Genomic DNA, 16,136 nt, shown 5'->3' on the forward strand with positions numbered 1-16,136 from the left:
CTTGAACCCAGGAGGCGAAGGTTGCAATGAGCCAGGATTGTGCCATTGCACTCTAGCCTGGGCAACAGAGCGAGACTCTGTCTCAATAAATAAATAAATAAATGCTTTCCAGACATTAATTTGATTAATCCTCACAGCAATCCCTCAAGGTAAGTGCTGCTGGTCTCCCCATTTTACAGATGAGGATACTGAGGCACAGAACCTGCTACTAGAGTTTCATAGCTACTAGATATCAGAGCCAGGATTCCAACCAGGCAGCCTGGCTCAGAGCCTATGCTCTGAATGAATACTGTCCTGCTTTGAGTAACAGATGGGCTAGTTTCTGTAAGAGGGGATCTGAGAGATTCTGAGTGGGTGTACATGAACAAAAGACATTGAGACGGGGTCTTCTGGATGCTCAAGAGTGTGGAGGACTCCACACCGGCTGGAGCAGAGATGGCGCTGGGTAAGCAGAAGTGACCACTGCCTTTCTGGGTATGGGACGGACATGGCAAAGGACTAAAAGGGTTTTTTGAGATCATTACTCTTAGAAATGAGAGGAGCCAAAAGGAAGCTGCAGCAAGATGAGAAATATAGGACAAGCACCAGAAAAGAAGAGTGGTGAAGCAGATTGGAGAATGAATTGAAGGAGTGGGCCATCCGCAGCATCAGGGCTCACCAGGAGACCGAGAGGATGGCCTGGGGCAATTCACCTAGCCCCTGCACTGTCAGCTCTCGGCAGAGTAAGGAGGCAGATCCTGGTGTGGGAAGTCAGGAAGGGAGCAGGGGAAAGCAGGGCTCCTGCCTGGGTGTGGATTCAGGCCTCAGGCAGATGCCTTCCCTTCTGTGAGCTGAAATTGCTGCTTCTGCTGTGAGAAGAAGGGGTAACAGTGCCAGCCCCCTAGGGATTGAGGGTAAGGAAACTCTACGAGATAACCCACAGGCACGCCTACACAGGGCAATGATGTTCTTCTTCCGTCTCTACTCCCTTTTGCGGCTCTTCTTACTGGTGTTGGTCTCATGGGATCAGAAGCCTGTGACAGGAGTCCCTTGTGTGGTCCCTGGAGTCCAGCCAACCTACACTTGAACCCAGCCCCACTACTTCAGCATCTTGGACAGGTTTCAGAACTCTTCCAACCCTTGTCTTCTTCATCTGCCAGGCTGTGGGGGTTACCATTAGACACGTGCACATGCAGCACCTGTGACTGTTAGTCGTCCCCTCACTGAAAGAGCACTGGCACTCTTGCATCCTGAGCAGCCTCTGTGGATTTCACTTGTCTTACCCAGGGATTGAAGGATCCAGAAACATATTCCTCAGGTGACACCTGCTCTGTCAAACCAGACCCACTGCAGGACCAGGTGTGAGGGACAAAGGCTGCAGCAGCCTGGCAGAGACTGTGGGAGCCCTGGGGCTTGTGTGCCGCTTAGCACCCCGCAGTTCTGGGGAGTGCAGGCCCTCCCCAGGACCCAGCACACACCTGTCCTGTCCTGAGAACATGCCCTGCTGTGGCACATGGTGGTGCTCAAGTGACTTCCTGTCAGCCTTTATCATTCCTGAGGTTGTCCAGGAATTTGGATTTGGCTTTTGATATTTGAGCTTCAAAAAATAGAGAATTGTAACAGATGCACGATAAATGTGGCTACATTTATTTATCTCTAGTATGGGAGACATGGCACACAGTGTCCTGCAGGTCACAGGGAGGCAACAGCAGGAGGGACTGATGGCATTCAGCATGGATTTGAAAGGTCAGGCTTTGAGAAAATTAAGTCCTAACATTAGCCCAGGGCACCCCTCGTATGTCTTGAGGTGGCTTCTTCCCTGGACATCAAGAATGGTACTAGTTGTGTACCTTCCTTGGGAGAGGTAAGGAATTAGTCACACCACTCATTTCTGTGCTTGATGTTCAGATGAGGGGCTTGTTGGAGAAAGGCTTGAGTGACACAGCCAGGTGTGCAAGGATGGGGTCACTGGAGCAGGAGGTGCTTAGGATGCACTGCTCAGGTTTGCTGAAGGGGAGAGGTGAGACCCTCTAGGTAACAGCAGACACACCACAGTTACAGTGACTTCTGTGAGCTTATAGCATGGGCTATTGTGCAGAATTGATTCCAATAAGCCTCTCTTCTTGGTCGTTTCTAAGCTCCTCTCATATGGGCCTCGAATTCAGATTGGTAGCATAAACTACGGAAGTGATGCCAGAACATCTCTGTTCTCATTGTTGGAATGGAAACAAAATGAGGGTGTCCCCAAGACACTTCAGACACCCAGACCTCCACTTCTAGGACCTGCTGGGGTTGGCCACTCTTCCCATGAAGAGCAGACAGCTGGTGCGGTGCTCGTAGATGAGGAAAAGAAAGGGGCGGTCAACAGTGAAGCGGACTTGGGTGGACAGCGGCATGAACCCCACCGTGGTCACAGCGGTGGCTTGGGTGCCTTCCTCGTTCACTGTGATTGTGCCTTGGTGCTTGAACTGTTTAGAAAGGAAAGTTATCAGATTCTAGAGGTCAGCACACAGAGGGCTAGAGTGCCCAGCACAATCTCATATCATTCAGGGAAAGGATCCAAAGACAACATGTAAGGTGGAAATCACAGCTGGTCAGAGTCACCCTTGAAAATATCTGTCACCACCTGTCAAGGGCAGCCATTGCACTTAGAGGCCGGGTGGTGTAACTCTAGGGTCATGTTCCCTCTTGGCAGTGCCTGTGGTCTGAGGGTCGTGGGGGCTGGTGCAGGACAGCCACCCCAGCTCCAGCTCCCCACACTGCTGTGCACTTCCCCGGGACAGGGAACTGGGTCTGCTGCACTGTTTGGACTGAGCGCCTGATTGGTTTAAGTATGTGTGTAGTGTGGTGTTTAATGGCCCTTTCATGATTTGGCCGGGGGTAGCTATTTCCCAGACTGGAACACGTCTTCCCTGTCTCTGGTGTCAGCGGGAGTGGTGCTCACCCCATGGCTGCTCTTGGGACCTCCCTGCCCACTAAGTGTCTGCCAGGTGCCGTGCTCTCCAGCTGGCTCCACAAAGCTAGGCTTCTGTGTACCCCAGCCAGGCCAAAGAGCAGACTCAGCACCCCAAGCTGGGACGTCAGACTGGGGAGTGGGTAGGAAGGGCAAGTGGAAGTGGGACTGTACTGAGGCAGACCCTGGGGACGGGGCAGAGGGTTGGACAAGGGAGTGGTTACCAGGTCGATGGCGATCCTTTGGTCTGAGATGCCTGCCATGTTGCCATTTTTGTCAAACAGTGTCGTAATCCCCATCGACTTCAGGGACTCCACTAGATTGTAGTTCTTCTCCAGCTTGAATTTTGGCAGAAGCACTTCTCGAGTTCTAGACAGAAAAGGAAAGGGGGGCCCAAGTTTATTGAACTACAAGTTACAAAAGAATCATGATTTTCCCTTTAAAGGGCCATGAGTTACATTTATCACAGAATTGATATAGCACTTATTAAAATTTATATTCCGGGACTGTCAGTTGAGGATTTTAGGAAGCGCATTCCATTGTAATTCCACTACTGAAAACTGAGGCTTGTTTTCTGTTGCATGGTTATTTCCTTGAGACTGTGTGGTTTGTTTCCTATCTTCAAGGTTAGCAGCAGAACTTTTCCTGGTTTGTGGTTTAAAAAGGCATCTAAAATAATTCTCTGGTTTAGTTCCCCAATTTTAGGCATTTGGTTTGTTTGTTTGTTTGTTTGTTAATCAAAGAGTCAAATATCTGGTAGTGTACTTTTAAAAAGAACCTTTCCCGTATATACTAGACAATGCTGAACATTCTCAGTCTTTGCCTCAACTTACTGAATCCCTAAGGGGGTGGATAGCAACAGTAGTGCCTGTGGAGTCAGTCTGGCACTTTGCAAGGAATAAAGAGATTTAAGCTGCAATCCCAGCTGGATAGGCAGGAAGGCTTGATCTTCTTTACTCTTGTACCTAGCTCATACCTGGCACCAAGTAGGATCTCAATTAAGTCAAATGAGGCCAGGCACGGCGGCTCACGCCTGTTAATCCCAGCACTTTGGAAGGCCAAGGCAGGAGGACTGCTTGAGGCCAGGAGTTCAAGACCAGCCTGGGCAACACAGCGAGACCTCATCTCTACAAAAAAAAAAAAAAATTAATTAGCTGGGCATGAAGGTGCACGCCTGTAGTCTTAACTGCTCAGGAGGCTGAGGTGAGAGGATCATGTAAGTTCAGGAGGTTGAGGCTGCATGAGCCATGATGATGCCACTGTACTCTAGCCTGGGTGACAGAACAAGACCCTGTTTCAAAAAAAAAAAAAAAAATGCAGTCCTTTTCTCAAGAGCTGCCGGGCTGCAGGGAGGAATGGAGGGAGGCAGCTACAGAAGGGACGTTGTTAAGGAAAAATTCATAGAGCATGATGACTGGCTGCCCAGGCAAATACCTTCCTCTAAGAGCCCACTTTTCTCAGTTTGGTTGCATATGTTTGTATTCTTGTCCTGTAAGGAGGCTCAAACCAGAATCACTTCTTCATATGGCCCTAGCCAGTATCCAGTAAAACAGAAATAAGACCTCTCTATTCGTTCTGCTATGTATGACCCCATAATAATCTCAATAAGTACTTAACAGGCCGGGCGCGGTGGCTCAAGCCTGTAATCCCAGCACTTTGGGAGGCCGAGACAGGCGGATCACGAGGTCAGGAGATCGAGACCATCCTGGCTAACACGGTGAAACCCCGTCTCTACTAAAAAAATACAAAAAACCTAGCTGGGTGAGGTGGCGGGCACCTGTAGTCCCAGCTACTCGGGAGGCTGAGGTAGGAGAATGGCGTAAACCCGGGAGGCGGAGCTTGCAGTGAGCTGAGATCCGGCCACTGCACTCCAGCCTGGGCAACAGAGCGAGACTCCATCTCAAAAAAAAAAAAAAAAAAATAAGTACTTAACAGCTGCAGTTTTAAGTACAGAGTAATGAATAATAATAGAGGAAATCATAAATGATGTGTCCTCAGTACGCTAAGAGGACCTTGGAATTTCCTGGGCAGGGAAGAGTTGAGCCAGTCTTTTTTGAGTGCCTCCTAGGTTCCAAGTACTGGGAGGGGCGCTCAGCATTGCTGATTCTGTTATTTTCTCACAGCAACCCTGGAAAGTAATGGAATTATCCCCATCTTAGGAATGATGAAACTGAGACTCAAAGCCACAAAGCAAGTACATAGCAGAGCTGGGATTGTTTCCAAGCTGTCTCTAAGTCACCTGCCCCTAACTTCTGAAACTGGCCCCTGGAGGGCAGATGTGTCCCTTATGAATGCGCTCTAATCATCTCTCATGTCAAGCAACAAATTGGAGCTGAATTAACAGAGTGGCCCTGCATGGAAATTCTTGGGTACTTGTACATAATTCTCCCTTTTTAAAAAAATGATCAATTTTCCAGTATTCCCAGACACCCCCAGCATCTGGGAGATCCAAAGAACAAACACACAGCATGAAGTACCTGTTTGTCATGCTTTTTTGCCATCTCTCCACCACCTGGGGTGTCAGTTGTGCTTCGAGGGTCTTCATCCCAGACAACTTGTGTGGGACCACAATTAGCATACTGATGCCCCCCACGTATTCCAGCTGGAGGACGTCGCAGTCCAGCTCCTGGTCATTTGCTGCGAGGAAGTTTCCCTTGGTCTGCATCATGGAAACCTTGACCACCTCTCTCTCATTCAGCCGGAAGTTGTGGTTGTGTGTCATTTCCACTGGGAATTTATTCACCCAGGATCCTGTAAAGGCCACAGGAAGAGGCTGTTGTGAGAAGGTTCCTTTAGGGAAATCGTCTCACCCTTGAGAGTGAATCTGATTCCCCTGGAGGCCTCGTTCAGATAGCCTGCAGAGCCGACCCCACAGGCTCTTGATTCCTGAGGTCTGGTTTGGGCTGAAATTTGCACTTCTAACAAGAGAGGTTAATAAGAGGTTACCTGGACTGAATGGTTTCTGGATTATAATGGGTCTGATATGAACTAATTGACCACGGTAAGACACCTAACTTGCTGCTCTTCTATTTCTTCATCTGTCAGATCTGTCAAATGAGTAACTTTGGGCTCTTTTCAGCTTTTATTATTATTATTATTATTGTGTTTTTGAGACCAGGTCTCGCTGTGTCATGCAGGCTGGAGTGCAGTGATGCCATCATAGCTCACTGCAGCCTCACACTCCTAGGCTCAAGGTATCCTCCCACCTCAGCCTCCCTCCCCAGTAGCTTGGACTATAAGCACGTGCCACGCCTGGCTGTTTTTTTCTTTCTGCCCCTTTTTTTTTTGTAGATGGGGTCTTGCTGTGTTACCTAGGCTGGTCTCAAACCCTTGGCCTCAAGCAATCCTCCTGCTTCAGCCTCCCAAAGCACTGGGATTATAGGCATGAGCCACCCTGCCAGCCTCAGCTCTGTCTTGATGGCCTTCATCCCTCACACTGTGATTCTGTAGTGACTAACAAGACATTTGGGTGATGCCATGTGTTGCCCTTAGGATCACCACTGTAGATATGGGGACAGTGCTGTGTATCCAGGAATAAGCCCATGTCTATTTTAGCTCTAAGATGTGAGTAACTAATAGTGATGGGTGACTAGTAGTTGAGAACTGGCCATGTGCCGGGCATTCTTCTCAGCACCTTTCTTGTATTATCTCATTTCTGCTCCTAGCGACATGCAAGTTGTGTGCTTTTTGTTATCCCCATTTTATATATGAGGAAACAGGCACAAAGAAGTGAAGTAACTTGTTCAAGGTTTCTAGCTGGTGGGTAGAGCAGCCAGGATGAGATGAGCAGGAGGTGTCTTGGAGGTTGAAGTACCAGACAACTCCTGCCTGCCTGTGAGTGAAGCTCAATTCCCTTCTCCCTGAGTCTGCCTCACCCAGGGTTTCTCAACCTCAGCATTTTTGACGTTTGGGCCAGATAATAGTCGGTGGTGATGCGGGCTGCCCTGTGCATGGTAGGGTGTTTAGCAACATCCCCAGCCTCCTCCTTCTAGATACCAGTAATGCTTACCCCAGCCCCCCAGGTTGTGACAACCACAAGTGTCTTCAGACCTTGGGGACACAGTTGCCCTGTTGGGAATCACGGCCCTTTACACTTTGGATGGAGCTGTCCCACGTCTCCTGGGATTCTTTCCTTCTGACTTCCTCCCTAGAGCGTACCTCTGTTTATTGTGCTTTACAAAGTGATTATCACATTCAAAATTAGAACAAAATCAATAATGGAGATGATTTCATATGAAATTAAATGAAATTAAAATTACAGTTCTAGACACTCTTCCCCTTTGAGAAGCATCCTTGAATGATTGGGTAGTCCTAGCATTTGATCCCTTGTGATTCCCAACATTAAGTGATTATTCTCATATGATGGGGAAAGGAAGCAGAAGCGCTTGCATGTGTGTTTACACTGTGGTGTGACACGGGTTACTGTGTTTAGGAGATTGTCAACTGACCATGCCTGGTCATTTCTCCACCTCCATGCAGGCAGAGATGGTTTGCTGCTGTACTTCTCTACCTGTCGCTGAACCCTCAGCCAGGGCTAATGCAGAGGCTCTTTGGTGTACTTGGGGGAGTGAACAGACGAGTAGGACGGAGGACTTTGATGCTACCAAAAAGGCTTCTGCCAGCCTGTTCTGAAGTCAGTCCTAAACATTGGTTATTTGCTAGTAGAAGTAAAATAAATGTCACTAACAATATCATATATGTTTATCATATTGTACTAGTATTGTGATCTACAGTTTCATTCCCTCGAATTCGCTGAGCTCTTGCCATGTGCCACTCTGTTGCATCACCATCTCTTATGGTTCTTCCCTTGGCCCTGTCAGAGTAGGTGTTATCTCTCTGATAAAGATAAGGAAACTGAGTCATAGAGATGTTGAATGACTTGTCTGAGGTCACACAAACGAGAAGTGGTGCAGGGCTGAGGCTCTTGTTTGCTCAATTCCAAAACTTGTACTGATAACCAGTAACGAAAAGGATATGTGTGTTCATCGTGTACATGTGGTCTCTGTGTATGTGTCTGCCACAAGCCTGTTAAAACTCAGCCTTTGATTCCACTCACAGGAGGCCAGCATTGTGCCTTGCCTTGGGGTGGAAACCTGGGTGTTAGAGCGGCCCTGCTTGGTCTATCCAGCAGAATGCCTGCCTTGTAGAGCTGCAGGGACCTCAACCAAAGCACAGAGCAGGTGTGTTGACAGATCAGGAGGGGCTCTGGCCCCCTTTCCGTGAACAGAAGCCAGGAGCTGGGCGGGGTCTCCTTCATTCGCCTGGGCTGCTATAAAACCACAGGGGCTAACTAGCGGAAAGCACTGGCCTCCACGTCTTCAAGGACTGCCCTTTACGAGTACCTGGTAGTCCTTGGTGGCAAAGAAAGGTGGTTGTGTGTTCCCACAGTTAGTCCTGAAGCCAAACCATTCCTCGTGTCTCCCCTCCTGCACTCTCAGCTTAGAGAGTAAAGTAGAGGTTTCCTCTGGTCTGGTCCAGGTGAGGGTATTTGAAAAGAGAGGTTTGGATTTCACAAATCCATGCTCATTTATTCGTAGAATTCCGGGGTCCTATGGGTGTGGGGTGACCTCCTTAAAAAGTGCCCTTGTAGGCCGGGTGCGGTGGCTCAAGCCTGTAATCCCAGCACTTTGGGAGGCCGAGACGGGCGGATCACGAGGTCAGGAGATTGAGACCATCCTGGCTCACATGGTGAAACCCCGTCTCTACTAAAAAATACAAAAAAGGCCGGGCGCGGTGGCTCAAGCCTGTAATCCCAGCACTTTGGGAGGCCGAGATGGGCGGATCACGAGGTCAGGAGATCGAGACCATCCTGGCTAACACAGTGAAACCCCGTCTCTACTAAAAAATACAAAAAACTAGCCGGGTGAGGTGGCAGGCACCTGTAGTCCCAGCTACTCCGGAGGCTGAGGCAGGAGAATAGCGTGAACCCAGGAGGCGGAGCTTGCAGTGAGCTGAGATCCGGCCACTGCACTCCAGCCTGGGCGACAGAGCGAGACTCTGTCTCAAAAGAAAAAAAAAGTGCCCTTGTGAGGCCGGGCGCAGTGGCTCACACCTATAATCCCAACGCTTTGGGAGGCTGTGGCAGGTGGATCACGAGGTCAGGAGATCGAGACCATGCTGGCTGACGCGGTGAAACCCTGTCTCTACTAAAAATACAAAAGTTAGCTGGGCGTGGTGGCAGGGGCCTGTAGTCCCAGCTACTCGGGAGGCTGAGGCAGGAGAATGGCATGAACCCTGGAGGCCCCAGAGTTTTCAGTGAGCCGAGATCACACCACTGCACTCCAGCCCATGTGACAGAGCGAGACTCCATCTCAAAAAAAAAAAAATGCCCTTGTGCTCAGCCCAGAACAGTTGCTGGGGAAATAGTAATTTATTTCTCCATCCCACCTGCCCAGTAGTTCAAAAGTATCCTGAAAAGCACTTGTAGATGTCAACGTCAACTGTTTAAGCTGAATAGTTCACAGGTGCATTTCTTTAGCCTTTTGTGTATATTTCTGCTTATTGATAATTGGGAAAGGAAAAGAGAAAAACTCAAATCCAGGCTGGCCATATGCTAAAACAGTTTTGGTATCATTTCTTCCAATTTAACAGATTGCTAATGATGGCCTGCCTGGGTTCAGCTTTGGCTCTGCCCCTTAGTAACTGGATGCCCTTGGATCATCATTTTACTTCCTTTTTTTTTTTTTTTTTTTTTGAGATGGAGTCTCTCTCTCTCTCGTCTAGGCAATGGCACAGTCTCAGCTCACTGCAATCTCTGCCTTCCAGGTTCAAGTGATTCTTCTGCCTCAGCCTCCCAAATAGCTGGGAGTACAGGTACCCACCACCACGCCCGGCTAATTTTTATATTTTTAGTGGAGATGGGGTTTCACCATGTTGGTCAGGCTGACCTTGAACTCCTGATCTCAAGCGATCTTCCCACCTCGGCCTCCCAAAGTGCTGAGATTACAGGCGTGAGCCACCGCGCCCAGCCCATGCTTTTACTTCATGCTTTGGTGGCTTCCTCTGTAAAATGGGGATGCTAATAACAGTGATGACCTCACAAGTCTCTGTTAAAGTACAGAGTTAGGGCTCAGTAAGTGTCAGATGCTACTGTCAACTTCAGCTTGGCCTTCCCTGTCCCTGTTCCAGAGTCAATCTTGTGTTTTGTTTTCCTGGATAAATTATAGCAACCGTATGTGGGCATTCACTCTACCCACATACAAAAAGAGTATGTTGTGGGTGTGCTCTGAGAACTGTAAAGGTGCTTCTTACCTTTGAAGTAGATGCAGTTGAGAATCATCATCTGGGTAGCAGGGTCTATGTTCTCCAGAGCATCTTTTATGAGGCCCTTGGTGAGCTTCATGATGTGGTTGTTGGTTTTTGATATGAATGCAGGGTCTGAGAAGTCAGCCACCTGGGCCTCAGCAAAGTAATACTCTCTTACTTTAGTTTTGAAGTCAGACAGTATTGGAAACTGCTTCTGGATATAAAGGTCATTGACTGACCGCAGTGTGTACCCAAAATTCCTCCTGAAGAGGCGATGAGTCAGCTTACGGAAGAGATTATGAATGGTCGTGATTTCATACTTGCTGCTGGCATTAACAAAGTCTTTAAAATGGAAAATTGAGTGCACTTGTTCATGGGTCTCTCCCTTCAGACCTAAGGAAATCATACCCATTGCAGTAGAAATGCCAACAGGTGCTATGAAGATGTTATCGAAAGTGTTGACCTGGTCTTTCAGCACTCGGTAGAGGTTGAAAGCGAACTTGGCATTGAGGATGTTAAGGCGCTGGATCCGGCTCTTGCCGTGAAAAAGCTGGAGGATGTTCCCAGCACTTGCATCAGAGTCTGTCGAGGAAACTGACAGACTGTCAATGATGTCGATGTAGTCGTCGTCTTCACTGAGTATCTTCTCCAGGTCCAGATAGTCGTCGTCCTCCTCCTCCTCTGGAATCCAGTCGTTGGTGACGGTGTTTTCCTTGTGGAAGTCGGCAGGGAGAAGAGGCATGCTCAGGTTTTTGTTATTTAACTGCTCCCACTGGGGATCTGCAGACTGAGCAGTTTCCCTTCCTTTCTCAAGCTGATCCAGTGGGCCTTTGCTGCCACCCCACACAGATGTTACGATGAGGAAAATGAGAAGTGGGTGGAACGCGTGTTTCATTTTGGCAGAGCTAAAGCTGGGAGGGAAAACAGAACACAGTGAAAGGCGGCCTGGCTGATCCACACCCCGCTGCAGCATCCACATGGCAGGTTCCCTGTGGCTTTGACCCAGTAGGAGGCCCTCACAGCATTAGTTCTTAACTGTTTTAGGATCATGGACTTTAAGAGAATCTGATGTAGATAAACAGACACCCAACCTTTGATGTGGGACTTATAAACCTCACTGAAGGATCCATGGGCTCCTTGATGAAAATCCCTTCTTTAAAGGTTTGCAAAACTAACCTAGAATCCTGGGAGCTCAGGCATCCCGGGGAAGAGTTTCTTTTTCTCCAGACACCTTGTCCACCACCGCCAGACAGTGTTTAGGGACCAGAGACAAAGTTCCCACCCGGGGCTCATGGACCAGTCAGGGGACAGATGGTTCAGAGTGCAGTAAAGCAAAGACTCTGAAAATAATGCTGCCAGAGCACAAGGGGGATACAGAAAGGGGTGTGGTCTACCCTGTGTGGTAGGAGTGGAAGTGCCCAGAGAGTCAGGGAAACTTCACCAAGAGCTGGGTTTGAGTGGGGCGCCCAGGGCTAGTGACTGGAGAGCACCCAGCAGGGATGTGCTTTAGAGGGACTCACCATGCCTGTGTGACTCACACTATTCCACCTTTGCAATGGAGATGCTGTTGAAAAATGTCCATGGGCCAGGCTTTCTGAAAACAGATACTCTAAAGATACTTGAAATTTGTGTAATCTTTGGGGTTGTTTAATATGTTGTGTTTTTTTGTTTTGTTGTATTTGGCTTTTTTGTTGTTGTTGTTGTTGTTGTTTTTTTGAGACGGAGTCTCGCGCTGTCGCCCAGGCTGGAGTGCAGTGGCCGGATCTCCACTCACTGCAAGCTCCGCTTCCCGGGTTCATGCCATTCTCCTGCCTCAGCCTCCCGAGTAGCTGGGACTACAGGCGCCCGCCACCTCGCCCAGCTAGTTTTTTTTGTATTTTTTAGTAGAGATGAGGTTTCACTGTGTTAGCCAGGATGGCCTCGATCTCCTGACCTCATGATCCGCCCGTCTCGGCCTCCCAAAGTGCTGGGATTACAGGCTTGAGCCACCGCGCCCGGCCTGTTGTTGTTATTTTTTGAAATGGAGTCTCGCTCTGTCACCCAGGCTGGAGTGCAGTGGCGTGATCTTAGCTTACTGCAACTTCGGCCTCCTGGACTCAAGCAATTCTCATGCCTCAGCCTCCCGAGTAGCTGGGACTACAGGGGCCCGCCACCATGCATGGTTAATTTTTGTATTTTGTTTAGTAGAGTTTTGCCATGTTGTCCAGGCTGGTCTCAAACTCCTGACCTCAGGTGATCCACCCACCTCAGGCTCCCAAAGTGCTGCGATTACAGGCATAAGCTACCACACCTGACCTGGGGTTGTTTAATTTGCATAAGATTTGGGGCTTGTCTGGTGCTGGGACCCCCTCAGGGTGTAGTGAGATGATATGGTGGCAGCCCCACAGGTAGTATCACTTGCTACAGGTGTACTTTTTTCTCCTTTGTATCTCTTAGACAATGGCTGCCACTGCTGTCAGGAGCAACTAAATCTTCTGTGTTACTGCTTCTAACACAGGGTTAGAAACAAGAGATAAGGTCTGTGTGAGGGTGATGTCAGCAAGCTCTTACTCAAGACCTGAGGGGCACTCCCTTTATTTAAGTAAACAAGATAAGCTTTTAGCACGGAGGCATTATGGTAATCCTGCTTTTCTCCCTGACTGGTTCAGAGGAGGATCTGACTTGGCCTATCAAATCTGTTTTGGCTGCCAAATCCTTTGTCTTTCTCTTGCTTACTTCCTGGTTGTTAACCGCACTCTGGGTAGATGAGCTTTGATGCTTCCATGTTTTGCCAGGACAGTGGCCATAAGTGTTTATAATGCTGACTCAGACAGGTAATATGTGGTCCCAACTTCTAATCACCCCAGAAAGAACTGCCAGCCAGGCGCTGTGGCTTACGCCTATAATCCCAACACTTTGGGAGGCCAAGGCAGGAAGATCACTTGAGCCCAGGAGCTCTAGACCAGCGCGGGCAATGTAGCAAGACCTCGTCTCCGTGAAAAATTAAATAATCAGGCCAGGCGCGGTGGCTCACGCCTGTAATCCCAGCACTTTGGGAGGCTGAGGCGGGCGGATCACCTGAGGGTCGGGAGTTCGAGACCAGCCTGGCCAACATGGATAAACCCTGACTCTACTAAAAAATACAAAAAAATTAGCCAGGCGTGGTGGCGCATGCCTGTAATCCCAGCTACTCAGGAGGCTGAGGCAGGAGAACCGCTTGAACTCGGGAGGCGGAGGTTGCGGTGAGCTGAGATCGCACCATTGCACTCCAGCCTGGGCAAAAAGAGCAAAACTCCATCTCAAAAAAAAAAAAAAAAGAAAAGAAAAATTAAATAATTAGCCTGGTGTGATGGCACACGCCTGTGGTCCCATCTATTTCGGAGGCTGAGGTAGGAGGATCACTTGAGCCTGGGAGGTCAAGGCAGTGAGCTATGATCACACAACTGCACTCCAACCTGGGGGAGAGAGTGAGTCCTTATCTCAAAAAAACAAAACAAAACACTGCCTTTTGTTAAGCTTATTTTGTGTCTATGACCATTTCCTATTAGGTAGATATTTGAGGGCCAGAATATCTGCTGCCAGTTGAGGCCAGGTAAGAGTTACTGTCTGCTCTTGTTAGGCAAATATTTGAACTCATTAGGCCTGAAGATGGGGTAACTGTTCGGATACTCTGCTTGAAATGCTGTCAGTGTGGTTGATGTTGATAATGGCCTCTGTTGGATGCCTGACACGCTGTATAAGGCGCTTTGTGTAACTCAGCTTCATCCTCCCAGCATTTTGCATATCAGGAGACTGAGCCTTTTGTCACTGTCATGAATAAGTGGCAGTGCCTAGATTCCAACCAAGTTGGTTGAGCCTCTAGCCCACATCAAGCACTCTGCCTTGTTCACCCTGGAGTACCAGAATGCTTCCAGACTCCCTGGCCGTGTAGAGCAGCTTCCTAGCTATTTTCCCAGTGTCAGTCCCCTTCCTTGGGTCTTCCCTTTATAATACTGTTGAAATAGTAAGCTCAAAGTTTGTTTTAGTCACAACTGAGAAACACTTTTGAATTGCACATTTTGGGGCAGGAAAGTCACATTGTTTCTGACTGAAAATGCCTGTTGCCTTTTCCAGGTCCCCATCTCAGCACCTGCCTGAGGCTACAGTGCCGCTAGTTTACACACAGGAAAACAGTTTCTAGAAACGATTTCTTTTTATTTTGAGATGATGGGGTCTCACTCAGTCACCCAGGCTGGAGCACAGTGGCACAATGTTGGTTCACTGCAGCCTGTTCCTCTCAGATTCAGGAGACCTTCCCACTTCAGCCTTTTAGGTAGCTGGGACCACAGGTGTATGCCACCATGCCCAGTTAATTTTTTGTATTTTTGGTTGAGATGGGGTTTTACCATGTTGCCCAGACAGGTCTCAAACTCCTGAGCTCAGGCAATTTGCCTGCCTCGGCCTCCCAAAGTGCTGGAATTACAGGCATGAGTTACCATGCCCGGCCTCTAGAAATGATTTCTAATGTATGTATATAGCTGCAAATAGAACTGTGTCCAGTTTCTGAATGGAATCAGGCATCGGTATCAATAGCAACACACTTTAAAAAGTCAGGAACAAAGAAAGTAAGCAGCTGGTAGAAGGCTTCTTGCCCAGCTACACTTCAAGTGTCCTCCTCTTATCACTTCTTGGCCTTCTGGCTAAGATCAAGAAGAAGAAGACCAGGCATAGGAGCTGCTCATGCCTGTAATCTTAGCACCTTGGGAGGCCAAGGTAGGAGGATCGCTTGAGCCCAGGAGTTCAAGACCAGCTGGAGCAACATAGCAAAACCTCATCTCTATTTTAAAAAAGAAAGCCAGAAGAAGAAGGAACAAAGGGGGAAAAAGTTTTTGTCTCAGATAAAAATAAGGTTAAAGAAGAAAATAAAAACTAACTTGAGGAAATAAACATATTCAGGAAAATGCATCTGAGGCCCGATAGAGTGGCAGAGTAAAGACATTCATGTTTTATCCTGGTATTCAGAAGTTATATTTGGAAACTTCGTATACCCTGTTCCCACATTGTCTGATGAAAAGCCAAAAATAGTTTTCATCATTCCCTTACCAGAGGAAGGAGAAAATATGTCCAATATCTTTTATGGATTGAAATTAAAGATCTGAAGGTAAATCTTCCTATTGTTTTGCTATTTCGTATAACAAACGTAGAAGACGTTTAAAAACTGTCACTAGGTTGTGATTAAATCCAGATGACTATTTGAAGAGAAACAATGTATTTTAACGATAAATCATTCAAAAGTTTTTCTTTTTTTTCTTTTTTTTTTTTTTCCGGGAACTTCATATTGTGCTTTCTTGCTAATTGCCAGAGCTGGGTTGGCCTTTTCAGTCACGCATCAGAGTGTAACACTTGATAAACCATCGTCCCTCCTAGCATATGGTCTCCAGGCCCAACAGAGCAGGCAGAATGGGAGAGAAGTAACTGCCTAAAGTTTGGCAAACTTTTTGTTTTGAAAAAACTTTAAACTTTCAAAAAAGTTGAAAGAATAGTGTAGTAGAACAACTCCTGTATACCCTTACCCAGATTTACCAGGTTTAAAGTTTTGGAACCTTTGCCCTGTCATTTTGTGTGTGTGTGTGTGTGTGTGTGTGTGTGTGTGTGTGTGTGTGTGTGTGCGCGCGCGCGCGCGCATGCGCGCGTGTGTGTGTACATGTGTGTACTCACATGCATGAACGTATGCATTTTTTCTTCTGGACCATTTGAGAGTAGGTCTCCTATATCTTGTTCCTCTAACCTTTTTTTTTTTTGATGAAGTCTCACTCTGTCGTCCAAGCTGGAGTGCAGTGGCACGATCTCTGCTCACTACAACCTCTGCCTCCTGGGTTCAAGCGATTCTCCTGCCTCAGCCTCCTGAGTAGCTGGGATTACAGGCACGCGCCACCACGCCCAGCTAATTTTTGTATTTTTAGTAGAGACTTGGCTTCACCAGGTTGGTCAGGCTGGTCTT

At 48.0% G+C, this 16,136-nt stretch overlaps 2 protein-coding genes across 7 annotated transcripts in view; one reads left to right on the forward strand and one right to left on the reverse strand.

The window, feature by feature from the left end:
* Positions 1-16,136, forward strand: part of PI4KA (phosphatidylinositol 4-kinase alpha) — a 151,996-nt gene that overhangs the window by 68,303 nt on the left and 67,557 nt on the right. The gene's annotated exons all lie outside the window — the stretch shown is intronic.
* SERPIND1 (serpin family D member 1) lies at positions 1,609-11,441 on the reverse strand. The gene is made up of 4 exons (XM_023197969.3): positions 10,184-11,441; positions 5,410-5,683; positions 3,157-3,301; positions 1,609-2,447 (listed from the first exon to the last, which is right to left on the reverse strand). The coding sequence occupies exons 1-4, from the start codon at positions 11,154-11,156 to the stop codon at positions 2,256-2,258; spliced, it is 1,584 nt and encodes a 527-aa protein (XP_023053737.1). The 5' UTR covers positions 11,157-11,441; the 3' UTR covers positions 1,609-2,255.

The sequence above is a fragment of the Piliocolobus tephrosceles genome, chromosome 19, assembly GCF_002776525.5.
Source record: "Piliocolobus tephrosceles isolate RC106 chromosome 19, ASM277652v3, whole genome shotgun sequence".
Taxonomy (NCBI): Eukaryota; Metazoa; Chordata; class Mammalia; order Primates; family Cercopithecidae; genus Piliocolobus; species Piliocolobus tephrosceles.